Source organism: Dipteris shenzhenensis, chromosome 16 (assembly GCF_047967505.1).
Source record: "Dipteris shenzhenensis isolate YYH24624 ecotype China chromosome 16, Dip_SZ_1.0, whole genome shotgun sequence".
Lineage (NCBI taxonomy): Eukaryota > Viridiplantae > Streptophyta > Polypodiopsida > Gleicheniales > Dipteridaceae > Dipteris > Dipteris shenzhenensis.
Window position 1 is genome coordinate 51,754,546 of NC_141611.1, and position 24,482 is coordinate 51,779,027.

General features: G+C 45.2%; 1 protein-coding gene across 5 annotated transcripts in view; it reads left to right on the plus strand.

Moving 5' to 3' along the window:
• Nucleotides 1-20,701, plus strand: part of LOC147893107 (protein SUPPRESSOR OF GENE SILENCING 3 homolog) — a 51,709-nt gene extending 31,008 nt beyond the window's left edge. For all 5 annotated transcript variants that reach the window (XM_087387328.1, XM_087387331.1, XM_087387330.1 and 2 more), the window contains 2 exons: nucleotides 7,294-7,496; nucleotides 20,076-20,701. In XM_087387328.1, the coding sequence (XP_087243454.1) occupies nucleotides 7,294-7,496; nucleotides 20,076-20,316 (444 nt within the window). In that variant the 3' untranslated portion in view covers nucleotides 20,317-20,701. The remainder of the gene's footprint in view (nucleotides 1-7,293; nucleotides 7,497-20,075) is intronic.
• The last annotated feature ends 3,781 nt before the right edge of the window (nucleotides 20,702-24,482 follow it).

Below are 24,482 nucleotides of genomic sequence, written 5' to 3' on the forward strand. Positions count from 1 at the left end.
TACACATGGCCTTGAGCAACTACTTTTTCTACTGTGTAAGAACTCGTTAGTTCATTCTTTCCTTAATCATAAGGTACTTTATCTGAGGTTAAGTCAGTTAATGGTAAGACAATATTAGAAGACTCTAATATGTCTTCTATAAAATAGGACCAAACTTCAGAATGCTATCACCTTCTTAAGAACTCGCTATTTTTTATTTGACAACCACTTTCTTTGCATCTATTTCAACCCCATCAAGGGCTCCATTGAGTCCCAAATATTCTAACCTAACCATGCATTGCACAGTCGAGTTTGTGTTAACAAAGAGACTAGCCTGTCTCAAAGTATTCAACACTGTTCTTAAGAGCTTTCCATGCTGATTAATACTCTTGCTATAACCCAAGATGTCATCGATAAAATGTACTACAAAGTTCTCTATATATGAATGTCGTGAATCATTCATCAACATGATTAATGTAGCAAGAGCATTCTCAAGCATTAGGTACGGGTGGGCTACTCTTGCTGGGTGACAACTTTCTTGATTGTAATGGTGCACTTGTGGCAATGAGCAGCAGCGATTTAAAGCTTAAGTCCGATCCTTGAGGCCAAATGATGAACCAATGATGGATAGAAACAAATGATTGATTTGAACCATGCTTCTGTCTTGGTTGTCTTCTGCTATGCGTGATGGAGTTTTTGGTTTTCAATCTTATGAGTGACTCTCGTGAGATTGAAACTGCACTATGTTGTGTTTTTAGAGGATGAGTTTGGAAATGTTCCTGGATTCATCTAGGTATATGCTTCTGTCTTGGTTGTCTTCTGCTGCAGCCGTTCAATATAATTATATAGCACTATTGTGTCGTCACGTGGCCCTTGAGGAAAAGATTTGGAACATAAGAGGATGCATATTATATCTGAAGTGTTGCAGTTTTGTACGTTGGCCCTACTCCTCCAAGTCCCATTCTTGAGCTGTCATAGCAAAAATGAGCCCGGGTGTTGCAAGTGCCATCTGATCCTGCCCAAAGGAAGTTACAGACCAAGCGTCTCAACCGTCCTATGCAACCCTTGTGAAAACACCAGCAAGAGGCTATGTACTAGGTTGTGGTCAACAGGACTTGATTAGCCACCAAGGCCCTGCTTGCCAGAGAGAGTTTGGCTGAGCTCCAGTAAAGAAGATTGTGCCTCATGCTCTCGAGGACCGGGGCTATCTGTTGCTCTGTGGAGATATCAATGCCCACACGGCATCCCAAGTACCTCGCCGACTGGCTCTCGGCATCCACCTGAAGCCTATCAATGCGCCCCACTGAAGAATCTCGTGGGACTCTTGAGTCACTGAAAGAAAACCGACTGATTTGCCCCAGTTGATCCTTGGCCTTGAGGTGGTTCAATAAACCTCAAGAGCCCCCCTGACCGCATCCAGGCTCTCCTCCAAATCCTCCACATACAAGGCCGTATCATCTGCGAACTCTGAGTCCAGAAGCTCCTCCTCTTCTCTGATCGGTAGCCTCATCCCTCTGAGGCCAACCATATGCGACCTCAGGAAATAGCCCAACGCCTCTGCGACAAAAAGAAAGAGGAAGGGAGCCAGTGGGCAGCCCTGTCTCATGGAGCGGGTGAGCGGGAAGGCCTCCTCCGTGAACCCACCAATCAACATCTGACTGGAACTCCCTGCATACAAGCCAGAGACCCCTTTGATCCATGTGTCTGGGAAGCCTAATCTTTGCATCGTGCCCTTCAAGAAGGACCACTCTACCTGATCGTAGGCCTTCTCAAAATCCAGCAGTAGGATCGCAAGGGGCTGCACCTCCTCCCTTGCCCAATCCAGCGCCTCCCAAAAGGTGAAGATGTTGTCAAGGATGCCACGCTCTTGGACAAAACTTGTCTCCGTGTCATGGATGATGTCGACTAGATGGCGTCATAGCCGCAAACTCAAGACCTTGGCTAAGATCTTGTATGCGGTGTCTAGCAGAGTGATCGATCTCCATTGTCGAATGTCTGAGCGGTCCCCTCCCTTCGGGATCAAACAAATTCAGCCTCTGCTCAAGGACGGTGGGAGTGCTCTTGAGTCAAAGATCTCCTGAAAGGCTAGCCAAAGGGGGGTGTGCACAAAGGGCCAAAAGCTCTTGAAGAAGACCGGGGACAGCCCATCCTCCCTTGGGCACTTATGAGTCGGAAGTGCCCTGAGAGCTTCCCAAAGCTCGTCATCTGTGAAGGGGGAATCCAACTGGCTGCTCACACCTTGAGAGACCACAGCTGGGACATGCTCCCATACCGCCTCGCGGGCCTCTCGCACCTAGGGGGACTCCTCCTTCGCTTGAAAAAGGTGTCGATAGAAATCCGAAGCCAACTCCATATTTTCATGAGGATCCGAAACCACCCTGCTGCTAGCGTCTCTCAATCTTTGCAATTGGGCACTTGTCGACCTAGGGCACGTGGCCTGAAAGAACTGGCGGCTCATCCTATCCCCCTGCTGTGCCCAACGAACACGGGCGGAATGGTAAGAATACTCAGCTCTCCTCAACTCCGTGTCTTGAAGCTCTAGACGTGCACACTCATATCTGTCAGCAAGCCACTGGGACTCCGTGTCTTGCTCCTTGAGACGCTCAATGGAGGCTAAGTTACATCTCAAAGCTCTCTCTCTCTCTCTCTCCTGAAGGGAAAAACGACTGTGGAGAGCCTGGGTGCGGAGCTCCTCACTGCTCCTCTGAATCGCCTCGGCTGTCTAGGATGCCCAGCCACCCTCCGGAGTGTCCTATGGCTGTTGCCAAATCTTCGAAATGACCTGCTGCACCTCCTCCTCCTGCATCAATGCATTTGGGATGCAAACCCCCCTCTGTGGGAGCCCTCGACGGGGCTGCTCCAAATGAAGCAAGCGGTGAGTGGTCTGAGAAGGTAGTCCTTGCAAGAATGCCCGTGGAACCACCTCTATGCATGGCCCAATCTCCAACGTAGAACCTATCCAGCCTCTCAAGCAATCCATCATGCCGGCGCTAGCCAAAGGAGAAACTAAGACTGCCAGGGGTCCTGGAGAACTCAGCCTCCCTCCAGGGGTCCCTGCCACACATCGGAAAGATAAATTGCTCCCAAGTACTCTTCTCCGCCGCGGGCATCTGGAGAAAGAAGCACCCCCTTGTTTGTCTTCTCCGAACTCAAGATTATTGAAGTCTCCTCCAGCAATCCACGAGTCTATATCCAGGAGACAATCGGTCAAGCGCCTCTAGAAGGCCGGACGCTGCTGTCTACAAGTTGGGGCATACACGTTCAGGATCCCAATCTTGGAATCTCCCATCTGTAATTCCATCCAGACTGCTCTGCTTGTAATGAGCTTCCCCTAGTCATACACCTCTGATGCGACCGCTTGTGAGACTGAAATGCAGACCCCTCCACTCCTTCCCACTGTGGGAGACCAGATCTCCGAGCCTTTCCCAGGAAGGAGATGGCGTCTACGTCCGATGTCCAAGGCAGAAAACATATGCTCCTGAACCAAAAGGAAATCCACTACCCTGCCAACCACTGCTCTCTGTAACTCTTGATGAAGTAACAAGTGCTAGGGTTGCTGATGTGTCCGATCGTGGAGTCCGTGCACGTTCCACCTCACCATGGTCCAACTCATGGGGAGGTAGGGGGGTGGAAAACAAGGCTCTGTGCGAAGGAGCCTGCACTACAACCTCCGACTTCTGTGACTTTGTCGGTGGTCTGGAGGGGGAGTAGTCCAAATCCACTCGGTGCCGAACTAGTGGCGTAACTGGCTTGATGCCTACCTTGATGGCCCATTGCATCAAGAAGGTGTCCTCGACTCCAAGCCTATCCGCGCACTGCTGCAGCGTCCAGTATGATGCCTGCTTAAGCTGAACCTTAGGCGAAGCACACAAATAGTTGCTCCCAAGTCCCGTCTATCTGTAGAAAAACCCAACTGAAAAGTGGCGGTCTTCCCATGGGAGACCCATAGTTCCCTCCCCTGTGGGCCTAGCCACTCCTCCATCATGCTGAACATCTGCTGCCCCATCATCAGATCAAACAGCATGGGGGTCCATTGCTCCTCCCCACTAGCTGAGAAGTGAAACCCCTAGAAGGGACGAGTGTGAGAGCTGTACACTCCTATGGAACCCCCTTTTCGGGGCTGTAAAATATGGACTGACACCTCCAGAGCAAGCGGGTATCTCTCCGAAATCTCTAGGTAGTTCCATGGTCCTAGCCTCCAAAACTCTCTGGGCAGAGGATGACTAGGGCGGGGCTTAGGACCTGGAAGCTGAGAAAAGGGCCCTGATGACCCTAACTGTGAGGAGGCAGAGCCAGGGCTAGGCCGCGTCGAAGAGTGCTCAGGCACCCCCTTGCCCATAGGCCGAGACGAGGAAGGGTGGGAGGCAAGTGTGGGGGGGAGGAGGCTGCTGTAAGGGGGCGGGGGGGCGAGAAGGAGAGGCGGGGGGTGGGAGGTGAGAGTAAGAGTAGTTGGGGGGAGGGGGGGGGGGGTCAGGGGGGCAGTGGGGCGACCTCGGGAGGAGGAGGTGGGGGAGGCGGAGGGACCTCTGGAGCTAACTCTGCTGGGGCTCCAGAGTCCCTCTGAACGGGAACCTGGGTACTCTGCTCTGTTGTCACCTGTGGGTCCGAGGGGAGATCGAAAAAGGTCTCCTCCTCCTCCATCTGTGTCCGGTTCGGGGACTCCGCTGGGCCCTTCCCCTTCCCTGTGGCCTGGGAAGAAGAAGTCCGCACCTTCTTGCGCTCTTTAAGTCTGACTCTCCTTCTTTTGTTTTTTTGAGCTGATTTGGAGGGCTTCTTTTTCTCCACCTTGGTCCAAGTCCCTTGGGAGGGCTCGACTCAAGGTGTCTGAGTCTGCTGCTGCCTCGCTTGCTGCTGGGGCCTGGCCGACGGATGGCACTGAGCCTCCCTATACTCCTGTCTCTGGCGAGGGGCCCTGCCCACCAAAGAGTCCCGTGCCAGGTGACCCATCTGTCTGCACTGAAGACACTACCCGGGCAAGCCAGAAATCTCCACACGCTGACTGAACTCGCCTCCATCTAAGGTCTTGAGGAGGATCTCCTCTGGGAGGGACTTTGGATGCTCTGCGATAACCTAAAGGTGGGGGACCCCGTCGTCTGCCACTACTGAAACCGTTGTATGTGGCAGAGATGCTAGAACTATGCCAAAACAATTCCCTATGGAAGGAAGAATAGATCTGTACTCCTTCGGAAGCCCCGGGAAGCAGAGCGTCACTGGGAATCGTGGCACGTGATGAGTCGAATCCATGTCCTCAACTGTGAGCCATGGTACCAAGGAAGGAGGTAGACGACATGAGGGCCTAGTAGGATAGGGCTCTGCTCGACAAGGGAGGCCATGGTGTCGGGGGAGTTCAACTGCATGAGGAAGACTCCTCTCCCATAGATTGTGACCTCCTGGATGTGGTCAGCCCCTAGGGTTAAGCTCGCCTGAAGCCAATCCCTGACCTGTTTCCTTGACGGGGTGAGCCCAACAATGCCACCCACCAGGGCCCTGTCTTGCAAAGCCTCTACTTCACACTTGACCTGCTGCTTGTCTTCCGGAGAGAGCATTATCTTAACCACAGTGGGGGTCGAAGGTGCTGCCATGTGAGCCCTTCTTGCCAGCCTAGGGGTTGCTGTCAAGGTTCAGTTCTCCCGAGAAACAAACACTGTTGGAGCTGTGAAGCAGAAGCTGCCTTGCCCTTTTGCTAAGCTGATTTTCTGACACTAAAAGACTGACAGATGGGTGGGATCTGAAGGCAAAAACTGACTCAGCAACTCTCTTCTTACCTTTTTTTTTTTGGGAGCAGTAACTGGAAGAGTAACTGACTGGTTACACTAACCAGACTAACTGGCTCTGGTCTGGTTAGTCTGTAACTGAGCGCTAACCAGAGTATTGGACTAATCCCAGTCTGGTTACACTAACCAAACTGGTCTGCTTAGGTCAGGCTAACTGGACCAGGGTTACGCTAATTGGGTACTGGTTCAACTAACCGAGGTCAACCAACCCAAGGTTAACTAACTGCAGTTAAGTTAACCAAGTTTTCCCTAACCACAGTCAGCCACCCTCAACTTCTGCTCCAGGACAGCCTGCAAGCACCTACAGCCAAGACGACACAACACCCGTCGCTGCTCTCCAGCTCGTCCAAGCACCCGCAACCGTCCGCTCTAGTTCTCCACTGCACCGGCATCCTGTTATGGTTTCTATTGCAAGCGATGTCTACCCGAATAGATTTGTTCGTTTCCCGTATGAAGATTGCCTGCGTGCTGGAGCGTCGCAGGCCTGTGTGCCCTGGCAGCCTTGGTGGATGGTCTCTGTGACCTGTAGCCGTAGAAGAAGCGGGAAAGCAGTCGTCCACCTCTCCTGCACTGTTCCGTCCACTTCAACCGACGTCTACAGGATGCCGTGACACCGTCTTCTGAAATGCAGCTTCGTCCGGGTGGGAGGCGAGCACATCTCCTTCAACGTGACGTTGCAGCAGGAGCAACTCGAAAGCCTACAGCTAAGGTAAGCTGGGAACTACGCCTGGCCATCGAGGCCCCCCGTGAGCATAACAGGTCGCCAAAGGCCGTGCATGGTCTGTCGGTGAAGCAGCTTATTAGATGTGCAGCCTAGTCTCTCCGTCTACCAGGCTCTGTCGACCAGGTCCCGTCTACCCCCTGTTTGCATCATGTCGCTGAGCAGCGCACAATCACCAAATTAAGGAGCTGGAAGCTTTTTCGCGTCATGCGATGAGGTGTTTTGCAGGTGACGGGCAGTCCTAGTGCTAGGTGATTTTCACGCACGAATCATGCGCCAAATGACGAACTAGCAACTGAAGTTCATTGCCTGACGGAAGTCCACGCACGAAGGCATTGTAGAAGCATGCAAGAACTGACGCACAGATATCCACTAGCCTTGTTCACCTAAGGTATGCCACAAGTTATATTTGATGTGGTGGTGGTTTTTCACGCTAGGTGATTGCTATGTCAGCATTGCTCCAATCCATCAATTCTGCGTTCACAGAAGTGCAAGTATAGCTGGAGGCCACCATCGGCCACAACAGTATTATCCACTTGGTTTCTCTATTGCCTTTCATTGTCCTGCAACTTGTAGGCTACCTGCCTTCTGTGTAGGGGCTTATATCAGGGAACTTCTAAGTTCTTTGGAAGTGATGTTAAGGTTGTAAGGTCCTCCCCGTCAACAGATTGCAGGTTTATGTCATATGAATTGGCCAAAGTTAGCGACAAGATGGCAGTAATTTATTTATTTATGAAGACAGCCAGATCAAATCAATCCATGCTAGGTGGATGTCAATGAAAGAGTCATATTTAATTCTTTGTAACACATGTTATGCAGATGGATGATCTTGAGCGGAGCTACAAAGAAACAATCATGCAGTTATCAAAGGATATCGCGACACGAGAAGAGGAGATTCAGAGAAGGCAAGAGGAGTTCAATCAGGAACAAGTGCAACGTTGTGAGCAACTTGAAAAGACCTATGCTGAGATTCCAGCGGATAAGAAGCTTGGAGAAGAGCAGCAGCAACAGCAGCAGGCTAAGTAAGAGCTTTTCCTTTTTTGCGTACTTCTAAGGTGCATGATTTGCCAATTTGTGTCATTACTGTCAATAATATTGGCACTAAGTAAAGTTAGACACTTACACTGCTTCCTCACACTCGTCAAACTGCTAAGAAAAAACAAGCAGGGCAACCATACATAATGAGTCATCTAAAGAAAATTGTAAAAATCTATTTTCAATATCTTTTTGAATGAAGGAAAATGGACCTGGACCAAAGCTTAAAACTGTCTGATCTGTTGAAATAATAAAGATCAGAAATTGGCTTGAGTGCAGCCGTGCTGATGTTGCCTTCGAAAACCTGGAACTCTGCATGTATCTGCTAGCCTGATGCCTCTTCTATGTTCTCTTTCTGTGGAATCACTCATCGTGAAGATCCTTGCAAATGGATTCAGAGCAGGCTTAGCTTATCTTACTCTAACTCTCACTCTCACTCGCCGCTCAGCTCCTCTCCTCATCCCTTCCGCATTGCTCAGCCTCTCACCGCTGAGCTTATCTATCTCACTCTCACCTCCAAGCACATCCCACCCCACATACAACTACTTATCAATTGATCCACTTCGATGACAAACTAGCCCCCATCTTTGACTTGTTCAACTAGCTCCATTTTTGCAGTTTCTAGCTCGTTTTTCAACTTTGACTTGTCCTCCAGCTTGCTTTGGTGCTGACTTTTCTTGACCATTGCCTGCGGAAGAATCACGACTGCTCTACACCTGTTCTTGGAGTTGCCCAACAGTCCTGAAACTGTTTTTAAGGGTTGTTTGCAGATTTCGTTGCTAGAAACTGTTTTTAGGGTTTTTTACATATTTTGTTGCCAAAAACTGCCGTAAATTTGTATCTATTGGCACAATTGGTAGTTGTATCATTCCGACCAAATTTCTTGTTTGTACAGCCTATGGATGTCCGCACGACTGTACGTAATCATTGTTAGACATTGGCCGTACTGCTGCCTCAGTTTTTGACACTTTCTTAGCCTATTTCAGCTCCGTTTCACCTGTGAACTTTCGTTCTAGTCTCGTTCCAGCTCAATTTTGCTGATTGGATCTTGCATTTGCAGGACAATCAATTGTTTTGACTTTGGGACCGTCAGATTTCTCAAGATTTTTGGGTCTTTTGGTACATTTGCAATCTATTGTAGGGAGATTATACATTGGGAGTGTTTGCCCTCTTTTGGTGCAATTTTCCTCCAAAAAATTGGGGATTTTGACATTGGGCTGCAATTTGGCAAAGGAAAAGGCTTTTGGCAGCTTTTAGGCATCTTTCCACTTTGTGAGTGAGATTTGTAGACATTTGCTATTTTCAACAGTGCACACGCACACGCACAAGCACACGCATGCGCACATATACATATACATATACATATACTTCACAAGCAGTTAAGCTTGAATGAAGAGATTTTGGACTACTTTTTGATTAGCCTTCTCCTTAAGTGCTAGCCTTCGTCATTGCTGAGTCTGCCCTTCACCTCCGGAGTGCCGATTGAAACTCAGTACGAAGACTTTGTATAAATGGATGCTCAAGTATGTGTGGGTGTGTGGATTTGTATGTGTCACAGCATATTTTTATACTATGGTCTACACCCACCTTTGGGCGCTGATGATGTCAGTGGGGATGTCATAGTAGCTAGTCCCTGTTATGCGTGATGGAGTTTATGGTTGTACATCTTATGAGTGACTATTGTGAGATTGAAACTGCACTATGTTGCGTTTTTAGAGGATGAGTTTGGGAATTGCGTGCGCGCGCGCGCACACACACACACACACACATACATGCATGTATGCACGTGCGCACGCACACACACACATACATGCATGTATGCACACAAGCGCACGCGTGCTTGAGTGCATGCATGCATGAATGCATGCATGCATGTATGTATTTATGTCACTCGCCTCAAAAAGCTCCGAAATGTGCCAAATCCAACTACTAAAAATAGCAATTTTCTGCAAGTGACTACAAAATTGCATGCATGTATGTATCTATGTGTGTGTATGCATTGCTATTTGTCCTCTTTTTTGGCATACCTTTCATTTTTGGAAATTTGGGGCTTTTGCAGGATTGACAGTTGCAGTTATCCCCTTTGCCTTGAGGTTCAATTTGAGCAGTTTGATGCCTTTGACATTTGTAGATTGTTGCAGTCAGATCTTGCTTGGCATTTGCAACCATTTGTAGTTATGCTTTACAAAGCCATTGTAACCGGCCTTCAAGGAACTAAAGGGCAGTGATCCTCGTCTCAGTCATAAACCACATAAATAGCCACAATGCATCACTTCAACCAGTTAACAATACTTAGAAACAAACTTCAACAATAGCAATGGGGAGGCTAGAATGCCCTTGCTTAGTGAAAACAGTACACAACACACCCATTGGCCTCAAATGCCTTGGCGCCCCTTTCGGTATTTATGTAATGCTTTTGAATGGAAATGCTTTACACCAAGGGCTCACCCTTGCACTGTTCCTCTCTGCAAATCCTCTGTCTGTCTTTTAGGCATCTAACCCAAGTGCACCACTAGAATCCAACTAGTAAGGCAATCTTTATCCACTTCTGACTTGACCCAACTGAAAGGCATTCAGGCATCCAAACCACTAACAAACTGTGCTCAAAGCAGCCTCAAGGCTATCACATGCATCCACATTGTCCTTAGTCTTTCTCCAGGAACACCCTTGCCTCAGGGTGCTTGCTAGAACATGAGAGAAACTAGAAAGGACTGCAAAACACCACACATGCACTGCAAAATGCTTCAAAGCAAGAAAAGCAAACAAATGGAAGTCCAAAATGCAAATACCCCTGTCCGTGGCAAAGGGGCGAGTTCAGTCCTTGCGCCTATCCCTTGACCAGGCTCCCACCAGGGTGCAAGTGACTTTCAGCTTCAGGGAGATGAGAGAAATGAAGAAAGAGAGCGGAAGGGGGCAAGAAATAGGCGGAAGAGGACACCGGCCTGCCCCAAAGCCCCGAAATCGGGATCTGTGTAGAAAATGTGACTAAAGTATAACCAGTCACTTTATTGGCAAATAGACATATTCCATCGAAATCCGTGTCCTAACAGATCGTATAGCTCGTAGAAGTCTATCTGTATAGTCCGTATAGGTGTACGGATTGCATTAAATGCATCGTACTTGCCTCAAGAAGCACGCCAGCAGTTGGATTGCCTCGAAATGTGTGCAAGAACTGAAGAAAAAGCGAGAGCAGCAGCAAAAAAGGAGAGTCAGAAAATGCAACGAAAACTGAGTAGTGAGCTTTTGCTAGGCTTGGAATGCTCCAACAGGGTGAGAGAGATGGTAGGTGGTAGAAGGGCATGCACCTGCATACATGACACTTGGCCCTTCATTAAAGCTCTAACCCACCTGACCAAGGACAATGTTGGCTGTCCTTGGACCCAACTTTTAGATCCCTCTCTAGTGCCTTTGCCTTGCCCCTGGGACCTAGTGGTGCAGTTAGACTTTGCTCCTAGGAACTTCTAGGAAGCAGGGTTGCCTACGTTCGACGTGCGGAACGTTCCATACATTTCGTACTGTCCTGTATGGTCGCTTGTTTTTTAGGGTTTCGGCCGATTAGGGTTTTCAATTTTTGACCGTTCTCTGCCCGTTTTTGACCGTTTGGGCCAGCCTCTCCTCCAAACCTGCATATATATCCCTCTTACCCCTCCCCCTCTCCACCAAGCACTCTTGCCTCTGCATCTCCCCAGCCGTTAAGCAGCCCGCTGCCCACCTCTCCATCTCCCTCCCTCTCCCTCTCCCTCTCCATCTCCCTCTCTCCTCTCCATCTCCATCTCCATCTCCATCTCCATCTCCATCTCCCTCTTTCTCTCCCTCTCCCCCTCCCTCTCCATCAAGCTCCCTCTCCATCAAGCTCCCCCTCCATCTCCATCAAGCTCCCTCTTCATCCCTCTCCTCCATCACTTCTCCATCTCCATCAAATCAAGCTCTCTCTCCATCTCCCTCGGGCCTCTCCATCAAGCTCTCCCTCCATCTCCCTCTCCCTCTCCCTCTCCCTTTCCCTCTCCATCAAGCTCCCCCTGCATCTCCATCTCCATCTCCATCCCCCTCTCCCTCTCCATCAAGCTCCCCCTCCATCTCCATCTCCCTCTCCCTCTCCATCAAGCTTCTCTCCATCTCCCTTGGGCCTCTCCATCAAGCTCCCTCTCCATCTCTCTCTTTCTCTCCCTCTCCATCAAGCTCCTCTTCATCTCCCTTGGGCCTCACCATCAAGCTCCCTCTCCATCTCTCTGTCTCTCTCCCTCTCTATCAAGCTCCTCTCCATCTCCCTTGGGCCTCTCCATCAAGCTCCCTCTCCATCTCCCTCTTTCTCCCTCTCCATCAAGCTCCTCTCCATCTCCATCTCCATCTCCATCTCTCTCCCTTTCTCCAAGCATCAAGATTCAAGCTCTTCGTCCTTCTCCCTCATCATCATCTCTCTCTCTCTCTCTCTCTCTCTCTCTCTCATTGCCTGCAATGCCACCAACTATTCATGAGGCCTTTTCCTTGCATTGTGCTTACTTTGAGAGAGTGAAAGAGAAGTCCAATGTTTGCAAGTATTGCGCCAAGGCCCAAACTAGTAGTGTGACCCGCCTTCTTATCCATTTGTGTAAGTTGGGTGGGCAATGCGGACCATGCACGGGGATTCCTAATGACATTTTTCAAGATTGTTGTCAAAAGTACTTACCCTTGAAGCGAAGGAAGAAGACCTCTATGGCATGAGAAGAGATGGTGTGCCCGGATAATTCCTCATCCGAAGCGGAGGTTGAGGCTTCTCAATCCTTCTCCGTTGCCTCCGTTGATATATCTTTGGTCCTTTTAAGTTTTGCAAATTGCACCTATGCAACATGTAGATTCTAGAATGTTTGTGTTTCAACTTTCAAGAATCAAGTCATGGACATGTTTGTGTTTCAACTTACTCTAAAACTCTAAAATATCCCTCTTTTTTTTTTGTATCGAATGTACCATTGGACGTACACCTAAGATTTTTTAGTTCGTTAAGTACTGCACTAATATTGAACAGCATGCATTGAACGGGATCGTACGTGTCAACCATGCTAGGAAGTTTGTACCTTTTTTAGCTAGTCCCTCACAGCCAAACTATTACTAGACTCAACCACGGTTAACCCCAGGTTAATCGTGGGTTGAGTTACAAAGATACTTTACATCACTTTTCACGACCCCGTGACAACCACCTTTTAATGGAACTGAGCTCTTGGCTGCTTGTAGCACAAGTGCACAAAAATAGCTGCCTGTCAATTTGCTTGATGTTCCATTGATTGCCACTGCTATAATAAGGAACCTCTATGTCATCTAGATGCATTTGTAAGCAATGAATGGATGCAGGCCATGAGAGCTGAACTTGATTCCTTTCATGCCTAATGGTGCTTGGGAGTTGTGTGACTTGCTTGTCGGCAAGCGTGTCATAGGCACTAAGTGGGTGTACAAATTGAAATGCAAAGGTGATGTCGGTGTTGACTATCGTAAAGCCCACTTTGTTGCAAAAGGCTGTGCCGAGCAACATGTTACATATGGCATTGACTTTGAGGAGACATTTGCTACCACTCCACGTATTACGGCCATTTAGTGCGTCATTGCTGTTGCATCTCATAGGCATTGGGAGATGCACCAACCAGACATTAAGACCGCTTTCCTTTATGGGGTTTTATTGTAAGAGGTCTATATCATTGAGGCACTAGATTTGAGGTTGAAGGTTTTGAAAATTAGGTATGTTGGGTGAAAAAATCCCTCTATGGTTTGAAGCAGGTACCTTGGGCATGGTATGCCAATAATACAATGACAATATAAAAGAACTTTTGTAAAAGGACACAGAATGGGACACTAAAGAAATAGTATATCTATATTCATATAAAATAAAAATTCTATACAATAAGGCTTCACAGCCTTTCTCTCTTCTCTTAAACATTGAGAATATCGGGCTTCGAATTCCCAAATAGACTACTAGCTCTAAACCTAGTCAATAGAGAGTCAATGCTATTGTCGTTGTTGGATAGGGACATGGCTGCCGCCATCAATGCCATGCCTTGAAAATTGGTTCCAAAAGCATTGAGGGCAGCCATGTGGTTCACCAAAATGACTTTGGCAAGATTTCAATTGATGTCTTTTTTGTTGGTGCCAAGAGGGCCAACTGACGATGGATGGGCCAAAAGCAGACTAAAGAGTCAAATTGGATCCAGAGGCTTTTAAACTAGAGACCAAAGCTAAAGACCGAAGGACAAAGGACGTTGACCGAAGCAACAAGTGAGGGCAAACTGAAGGTCAGAACCAAGGATAAGAGCCGACGTCGAAGCTGAAGACTGATGAGTGATAGCCGAAGAAGGGACAAAGACAGACCAAAGGAGATCATGGACCCACCATAAGCGCATACTGAGGCAGTTGGCATGAAGGAGCTATGAGCTTAAAGGGATATGGCCTCCAAAAAAAACATGACGCCTAGAAGCACTGACACAGTGTACCTAGATTGTGAGTGTGAAGAACCAACTTTCTCAAGAATGCAAATGTGTGCAATGCATGCAGAATTTGAATGCCGATTGGCTCTCCAATGGGGAAGAGCGCCCTCGTGAGAGTACTTGTTTCTATTTTTGACCTACATGCAAGGTGTGTGAGAAATGGCGGATGAATGCAAGGTGAATGAAGAATGCTACGTGAGATTCACAATGAAAGGGTGATACCCTTTCATTAATGTCCCTTGAGATCACTTAAGTTCCATCTTCCCATTTACACCTACCCTTAGCCTATGACCCATGCATCTACCATTCAATGCACCTTAATGCACCCTTCCCTTCCTATTGCCCCTAGGACCTAGACACGTGTGTGCACATTTTTATGAATAGAATAAGTATCACATGTCCAAATTCGATGCCGTCTGAAGCAGTGGCTCCAGCTCGACTAGCCCTATCTACTCAGATGATCCACCGCCATAACAAATCGGTTGGTGTCCATCATAAATACAAATACATGTTACACCATTGGCGTATAATATATAATAATGTTTCCAATGTCTACTTATCACCGATTAGTGATTTCTCTTGTCATGACAACGAGATCGAAAGAAGGCCGATAGTCGGACCCGAACTAAAGGGGTGTCCACTATTGTAGGGACATGGAAAATTGAGTGCACCAAACTAAGTCCATGAGGACATGGACAAAATCAGAGCAGGTAAATGTTAACGTTGAAGAAAGGTGGTATTAACGTCAATGACAAAGGTAGAAGACCAACAGCCAAGATGAAGTGCGAAGACAAACACCGACGAATGAACCATCTGGCCGAAGGTGAACATGGAAAAGGGTAGAGGCGAAACCGAAGGACGGAGGACGAGGCACTAGCAATGAAGACAAAGGTAACGGGACAAAAGGGATAGACGAAGGCGGGTGAAGTAAGGGTGGGAATCCCAAGGCGACAATGATCTGACAGGTGCTATGCAACGGATTGACAAGCATCACATAGTACGATAGTTGAGAACTTCCAACATGGTGGTGGAAGGGGATAAGGATGGCCGAGGAAATCTAGGCACACGATGCAAATGGACAATGGAATCGAGATTGACATCATGGTCGAAATGCTATAGCCATCTTTCATTGTGGGATTGCTTGTGGGAGGGTGGCATGGAGTATAATCCCTTAGCTAGATGGAGGCCGATGTAAAGAGCGTAGCTTTGGCTCCACTTTTGTGGAGTTAAGAGTTGAAGGTGTGAACCCTCTAGTTGCTCGGAGTTGCAACCTGCATAAGTTTGCCAAACATAAGAATCCGTGAGGGGATAGGTAGCTTCCCCTTTGACAAGAGCCGGCGGAGTCACCTCATTGAAAGGATCGGATCACCTCATCCATCCTATGTGATAGGAAAACCCGATTTTGATGTTGTGTTAAGTGTTGGTAGATCTGCTGTGCCTTTGGTTTCGTCAAGTGTCCCAAAGCCTGCTCTCGTATGATGTCTCTGCCCTCATCATCAAACCATGGATTCTAGGGAATCTTCCGGGATACGGGAGAGCTAGTCGTGGGAAAGGACCTAGTGCTGGCCATCCTGGACTACTGAAACCAAAGTGTACGAGGTATGTGAAAGATATGTGTCATCTCCCAAGTGGGTCGGTAGCTTGTGACAAGTGGGCCATATATAATGCATCCAAAGCATGGTCAAAGTGTATCTAGGTACGAGTGGGAGCTGGCTGGTCTGCTGCCACATGGACAGCACATGGGCTGCCATGTGGGCAGCAAGCAATCAAAATACAAACAAGAAATAGGGCTGCCACATGGGCAGCACATGGGCTGTCATGTGGGCAGCACATCAGGACAAGTACCTATCTGAAAGGAGATGTCTGGTACATAATCAGAGCAGCAGCAGAGCTTGGAATCCTGCTAGAGGTTGCCGCGATGCCACACGGCATGATCTGGAGGATGTTCAGCAGGTGTACAGCCTAGCACAAGGCTTGGAACAGACTGGGACTGGAGGCACCTCTGTTCAGGACTGTAGAGATGGCTGATATTGGAGGGCTGGAACAGAGCCAGCAAACAGGCGGATCAGAGGAGCTCATGGACGACTGGATGAAGTGAAGATCTCGCCAGCAACAGGACTAGAAAAGACCCCGGGACATGGCAGAATAGTTTGGGCCAGTGGCTGGCTGCCATGTGGTCAGGCAGAGCTACTAAAGCCTACTACAAGGGACATAGCACTTTAGGAGGATTTTGTAGAAGGTGGTGATTTAGGGTGCCTACCTCAGCCAGCATCTGCTGCAGGTTTCTCAAATGGACCAAGTGTCCTAACTAGCCTACAATTACATATTAGGGCTAAATAACTAGCCTATAAATGCAAACCGGGACTAAAGTGGCAACAACCCCCCCTCCATGATATGGTTGAAGTATCCTGGATACATCTCAGGAGTACCTGGAAACTAAATCATGGTTGCACATGTTCATCTCTGATTGATACAGCAACCTAGTACATGGAGAGAGAAGAATCGCATGAGAAAAGGTACCAAGTGTAAACCTTGCCGAAAAGCTTCAAACTTGGGCTGTGGTAGGGCCTTTGTGAAGATATTTGCTCAATTATCCTTTGTTGGAACATAGGACAACTATATATCTCCATTTGATAGTCGCTCTTGAAAATAGTGATAGTGAACTTCAATGTGCTTGGTATGACTTGAAACATAGGATTACACGCAATGGCCAAAGCACTTTGGCTGTCCATGTAGATGTTAGAAGATGAGGTTTGGCAGACATCAAGATCTGCAAGTGACTTACGGAGGTAGACACACTGTACATAACCTATACAAGCTGCCCCATACTCAGCCTAACAACAAGAAGTAGAAACTGTAGGCTGCTTCTTGCTGAACCAAGAAATGCATCAAGAGCCAAGCATGAAACATTTGCCACTATGAGACACTCGATTGTTGTAAAAACCAGCCCAATCATTATCCGTAAAAACATGCATAACCAATGAAGACTTATCATACAACAGTCCCAAATGCTACGTGCCTTTCAAGAATCAGAAGACACGTTTCATGGGCTGCCAATGCTATGCACATGAACTTGCTTAATTGAGAAAATGCATACTATATAACAAGCTTATAGAAGGGGCACCACTAATGTGGTGGTTGATGCGTAAGTGGCATCGGTTTTGTGAACTTTATGAGTTTCACTTGTGAGAGACGAGCAGATAAGCAGGATGCAAGAGAGCTGGAGAGCAAAACGTAGAGTGTGCAATAGATAAGATGGAAAGACACGAGTGGAGGTGGTTTTGTCTAAGTGACAAAACCACACTAACCCACTAACTGTGGTTAGGGGGAAAAACCTCTAGTGATGGAAAAGTGCCCCTCACTCACTTATGGATTACATTGGTCAATGCCTAGAATATGTCAATAATTCTAACACCCCCCTGCAGTGCCAATGTGATGATGTACTAGGAAGTGATCAATCAGCAAAAGGAGATAAGTTCAGGGCACTGCGAAATGCCTCAACTTCTCATGTGGAAGTGCTTTGGTGAAGATGTCTGCACCATTGTCATGTGTTGACACATAGATCATACTGATCTCCCCTGCATGCAACTTCTCTCTGACATAATGATAATGAACCTCAATGTGCTTCGTGCGAGCATGAAACACATGATTCTTTGCCATTGCTATAGCACTCTGACTATTAGTGAGTCAAAGAAGGACCCTCCAATGAGAGATGAAGACCAGCAAACAAACGACGCAGCCAAACACATTCAACTGTTGCTATGAAAGCTGCCCTGTTGTCAGCTTCACATGAGGAAGTAGCCATAGTAGATTGTTTCTTGCTCAGCCAAGAAATGCAAGCTTTGCCCAAAAAGAAACAATTACCACTTGTGGATTGCCTAGTGTCATAGTCTCCAGCTCAATCTGAGTTATTATAAGCATGCATCTGCAAGTCACCCCCCTTGGGAAACATAAAGCATTAGACTTTGTGCCTTGCAAGTAACGAAAGATGTGTTTTACAGCCTGCCAATGTGTTGTCTTTGGGCTGTGCATATACCTGCTAACCTGAGATACTGCATATTGAATATCGTGCCATGTATTGCACAAATAAATGAGGCATTCAACAGCCTGGCTGTAAAGTGTGGCATCCTCTGATTCACCTGCATCATATATAGTAAGCTTCAGCCGTGGCTCCATGGGAGTGGTTGTAGGCTTACAATGTTGCATGTTGAATCTATCCATGAGGTTTTGCACATACTTGGATTGAAACATAATGATGCCACGCTTGTCTTGTATGAACTGGACCCCCAAATAGAAATTTAACATGCCTAAATCTGTCATGTGAAATTCAGCTTTCAATTCAGCCTTGAAATCTGTAATTATTTCCTCATTTGACCCTGTGAGCAGCATGTGATCTACATACAAAATGATGACTAAAATATCCCCCCCATCCTTCTTGATGTAGAGGGTGCTCTCAGTTGGACTATTATGCAGCCCCTTGCTGGCCAGGAAGGCATCAATCTTGCATACCATGCACGTGGGGCTTCTTTCAGCCCATATAAAGCTTTATTTGCATTACCCGAAAGTTCAAAGCCAAGAGGTTGTTTGACATAAATCTCTTCCTCATTAAGGAAAGCTGTTTTTATGTCCAACTGATGAACATTCCAAATAAAAATTGCAGCCATTGATGTCATCCGGGATGTAGGAGCAAAAGTCTCCTCACAATCTATGCCCTTTTTTTGAGCATATCCTTTGGCAACCAGCCGTGCCTTGTACTGATCAATGGACCCATCTGGCTTCCTTTTCACTTTGAATACCCATTTGGTACCAATGGCATGTTTTCTTGGTGGCAAATCCACAACATCCCAAGTCTGATTTTTCTCAATGGACTGCAATTCATTGTGCATGGCATTCATCCAATGCATATTATGCTTGTTTTCTTCGAAAGTATTAGGTTCTTCCTCATCAAAAAGAGTACTTGCATAAGCTGATTCAACAGAAAGAGCCCTGCCTTTGTGCGTAGTGCAGGTGCCTTGCTGCACTACCAGTCCTGCTAGGCAAAGGTGCCTCAAGTCTACTCTCCCTAAGAGTTTGTAGCAGCCAGTTTGGAACTATTTTTGCTGCATGTATCTCTTGAATCTCTTGCTTGACAACATTATCCACTGCCTGTGGAGGAACAAAATCAGGTGGCTGAATCGGGGCATGTAAAATAGTAGGAGGCTGCTGTAAATGCTGATTTTCAGCATGAGTATCAAGAAACCCCTCAAAAACATCATCTAAAGAAGCTGGAATAGTGAATTCAGCATGTGTATGGGCTGAATTCTTTGAAAAGATTACGCCTCTACTCACAAAAATCTTGCGGGTGGCAGGATTGTAGAGACGATAGCCTTTGCTTTCTGCACTATACCCAACAAAGATACACTTCAGTGCCTTATCTGACAACTTATGTCAAAACTCCATAGGCACGCGGACTTTTTTTAATAAAATAAGTGTGGTGTGTGTTCGATCCTTGTGGATCGATGTGTGATGATTCATACGTGTCCCTGGCTTGTGTCCTGATTTTAAAAAAACCCTTGAAAACTTCTCTCTCTCTCTCTCTCTCTCTCTCTCTCTCTCTCTCTCTCTAAGCTGATGTACTAGATGGTTTTCATGTTGTTCCATAGACCTCTTTGTCCCCTGGAGGCGTTAATAGACTTTCTTTCTTTCTTTCTCAACTATTCCTGAGTTAAAGATTTCTCCCCCTGTTACTCATAATGGCACGATGAGTTCTGACACCCTGTGTAAATTGAGTTGGTTCAGCTATTACGTAGGGGCTTTTATTCCCTTTTTTCTTTTTTAATGTCTTACTATGCCAAGGACTGGGTATGTTGAGGTGTTAGGTGGTTGGTTACTCTATAGCACCACAAATGTTTTTTGTCAATTGCTGGTGGATGTGGCATTTGATTAGATCTATACAGGGCATTGTTTCTCACTCTGCTAACAGATTGTATGGATCTTCTTGTAGGTATTTGCTTAAAAAAATCTGGTGACCACGTTTCATTTTTATGTTTATGATCCCTAGAGTATAAAATTGTTTTTATTATGTCTGTTGCTGATACTAGAAATCATGCTGTATACTTGATGTTTGAGCTTTTCCAGAATGGAAGAAGCCATTGCACGGCAAACAGAAGTCGTGGAAGCAAGCTTGCAAGATTATGAAGATTATGAAGTTCAAAAAAGAGAGCTTCTGAAGAAACATCACTTAATGAAATTGGATTTCATGAGGAAACAGTTTGACGCACAAATTCAATTTGAGAAGCAGCTTGACAATGAGAGAGGAGAGCTTCTGGAAAAGTACAGAAGGCAAAGGGAGGAGGCATGCGCTAATGTTGCAAAGTGAGGGTCCCCTATTCATAGTGTAGCACTAATGTTGGAGCATGCATTTAGCTGCTAGCATAAAATGGTTTTCATTCTCACAAATTTTGTACAGAAAAAACATGAGTACTTTTCAATGTAGGACATATAATTTTGGAGGTTGAATTTTGCACTTACAACCTCATATGCTTTAGTCTTTGATACCAAAAGAAAAACGGGTACTAGGATTTGAGAAAGGGGTGGAATGTGGTGAGAGTATCAGTACAGCCCTTTGGACCTTTCAGGCCGCATTCCTTGATTTTGATTTTCAACCCTTGCCACACAAGATCATTTTGGCAATTTTAAACTAATTGGCACTTTACACTTAATACTACATGTGCTTGTAAAATATTTCATGTCTTGTTGGTTTTTGGGAATCCCATTTTAGCTTTTTTCCCATTAAGAAACTTCCTTGGGAAGAGGCATTGTTGTGGTAGACAGAATCTAATTTGTCATTTCAATTGGTAACATTTTTACTTTCATCTTCTTGAGAACATCTATTTTGAAATTCTTACAATTTGCCATGATGAATGCAATTCGACCTTACTAGCAATAAAAGTAAAGCCTAATTTGTAATCATATTGTTTAGGGGAATATTTATCTTCAAAACGGGAGGGCCCTTTTAATGTCTCCCCCAGTTGGTCGTTCCTCTTTTGCACTGGATATCAATGTTCCTCTTTTGCACTGGTTATCAATGTATGCCAAGCTTCAGAAGTTACATTGATATTCTTTGAATTGGTTTAAAATAACATTAACGGTTTAGGAGCTCAAAGTGTGTTTATGAGGCGGACACAATTTGGATTGATCTCTTTGTAATGGAATCCCTCCCATATCTCATCAAAGCCCAAATACAACATGCAACCTTGTCATCTTGAGAATACATATCAAATAATAAGAAAGACTATGATCCATTCCAATCATCATCCAAAATTACAAATCTGTCCCAAATCTTAAGATAGTCCTTTGGAAGTGTTTTGTTAACTTGGTGATACTTAACACCATTTGATGTAATGATAAACTAGTTTGTTTTGCAGGGAATTGTTATTTTATGCAATTTTCGAGATGTGAGATCCATTTGGTGTAATGATAGTCAAGTTGGATGTGTAGGAAGTCATTCTCTTCCGTCTCTTGCCTGACAACTTTGGAGAGAACTATGGAGTTTTTAGTAGTTATCATCAGATAAACTAGTGATAGACCTGCACGCCTTCATGTAGAAAACCAAAACATACGAGCAGCCATTTTAATTCATATTCTCTTTATTTCCCAAATATGAGTTTTTAGTAGTAATCATCATGAGTTTTTAGTAGTAAGCATCAGATAAACTAGTCGATAGACTCACATACCTTCATGTAGAAAACCAAAACATACGAGCAGCCAATTTAATTCATATTCTGTTTATTTCCCAAATGTGTCAACGCTTGACAATTCAACCTATATTAACAGCTCAACTTCATATAGTTGATGCTCATGCTAGCTCAACTTTGTTAGTTTATGCTCATGCTCATCTTCTTTAGCTCAACTTCACTAGTTGATGCGTATGCTCCTTACCTTTAGATCTTTCGAACGGTGGGATACAAATGCAGGACATAGATTTCCATGCATTGCTCCATTAGGCATCCATTAAAAAATGCACACATATAAGAAATTCATACTATGTACAAATTGGAGAGAATAAGCATCGCACATTTCCTACTAAGGCTAGAGGAGGATTTGAAAATGGTCTTGAAGGTTTGCCTTGGAAACATGTGCGCAAAGAACACCTTCCCACTAAGCGAGATATGAAGACAATTCTCTTGAGAGGTTGGAATGCTACTATGGATGAGCAATGAGGTTCAAATGAAGCTTGACCATTTATGCTTGTACCATTATGAAACAAGGCATAAAAGTTTACAATGCCTACCTCTTCTTTTCTCACCTTGTTTTGCATTCCGTCTATGTTTCTTTGAGAGATTCAACTTGTGACATTTTTAAAGTTAATGTTTGTATTTCAACCTATACAAACAAAACTAGAATCATAAGTCGTGAATGTTGTTATGGTCACCCCTAAGTGGACCATTAAAACTAGAGTAAAGAGTTCACACCAACCAATTGTTGAACCTCTTGGTGTGATCGCATAAGGAGTAGTTTCCTAGTGAAATTAGGATGAGGAAAGCTTGGTGGCAAGAGACCTGTTGGAAGCACAAAAGTTCCAAGCGCATAACAATTAAGAAAAGGGTTGACTATGGCACATAACAACTAATCTTTCAAAATAAGAGATGGACCCCATCCAAGCATTATTGCTCAAATGGCAAGGTGGAGGGAGTGGCCTTTGATCGTTATCTTGGTAGTAATCGAGAAGAGTCCATAAGAAATGAGGTGATGGAGCAAGATATTATCCGATTATGCTTGAAGCAAGAAATGTGAATAATGTCAACATAATGAATTACTTCTTGGTGACTCTCTACTAGGTATGGAAAGGAATAGCAGCTGGGATATTTGTCTTTCTTGTCAACTAGCTATTACAAGTCGAGTTACATCAGTGGAGCATAAAATCGACTTGGATTTCTCAAATCAAGGTGACCATGTAGCAATTAAGACGATTGGGTATCATCTAAGTCAAGGCATTGAAGAAAGAGGTAACCTAATTGATTAGAGTGGAATTCTCTATTGGTTGTTATAACAAAGGAATGAGGAAATTGGCATGTATGTGTAGATTTTAGGTGACTTGGCTTCAATGAGCACAGCTAAGAGAATTCTCAACATGGTTACTATTGGATACACCTCCACAAGGTGGTATATGAATGGTGTGTTGAGAGTTGTATAATTTACTAAACTTTGGGAGACTATAATTGATCTTAATACTATTGAATCCAATCCAAAAAAATGGACCTTTTGCACAATGGGAATTAGAGTTTCAAGGGACCACTTCCTCACACATATCAGGGTAAGTCTTAACTACTCATGGCCCACAGGCTAATCAACACAGTGGAAGAACCCAAAGCCACAATCAACAACAAAGCAAGCATACTTGTAAAATGTCTTATTGGAAATATTTTTGCACAACATTGGATGCCATTCAAAACCTTCATTGATGGAGGAACTTCTTTATATAATTAATTGAAAAGCTACTGTGTAGCCTAAAAATAAATCATGACATGTCCATACCATATTATCTCCAATATGGTGGAAACAAATAATGCACTTAGGTTTCTTCTAGAAACCAAGAAAAGGATTTGGAATAAGCACTGAGCAAAAGTTTTATAGGCCTAGAGAACCACACATAAGCTACCTACTAGCTTTAAACCATTCCAAAGCCATTTTTCCCATTGAGTTGGAAATATGTAGTGTATGTTGACTACAAGCTTTATAGAATTTGAAAGTTTCTCAATAACAATGTAAGGCCAAGTATGATACCAAATGACTTAAGAAGAAGGATCTTTTAGAAGGAGATTCTGATATGATATTTAATAGACATTTCAATAAGTAGCTATACAAAAAGTTTCTTGGCTGCTAGGAGGGACTGTATCTAATCAACACCAATGCCTTCTATTTTCTCGAGGATGTTGATGACAAGGTGATACCTAGAAGCAACCATGAGTGCTGCCTTAAGCTCTTCTATTCTTAACCACCTTGATGACATGTGAGTCACACGAGGCGATCTGCTTGAGAGAAGAAAGATGTGGTGCAACAACTTGATATATTTTATTTCTATAAATGACATCTTTTATTTGTGACATATTATTATGGTAGAATAGATCAATTGGTAGCTTGGTGGCTACCGCTTTCTTTTTCATTTTATAAGATATTGTAAGGATGAGAGGATGAGTGGAGTGTATCATTGTAAGTACCATTGGTCAATCATAAATACGTTGGTAGCAGTGAGAATTGACTAAAAACATGATCTTATGAGCATTATAGGAAATAAGAAGAATGAGTCATATGGAGAAGAGGGCCTCACTATCCATGTGTGCTCAATAATGTAAGGGGGGGGAAATGGGGGATTGTGGACATCAAAGAAGAATCCTCTAGAAGCCTCATTTAGAGTTGGAGGATATATCCTTGTGGAAATTAGGAATCCATGTAGACTCTACCTTATGTGGAAAGTGGGGATCCATGTAAGCTCGAACTCTGCTTGGCTCTTGCGCTTTGCATATTCAAAGGTTCTATGGGATA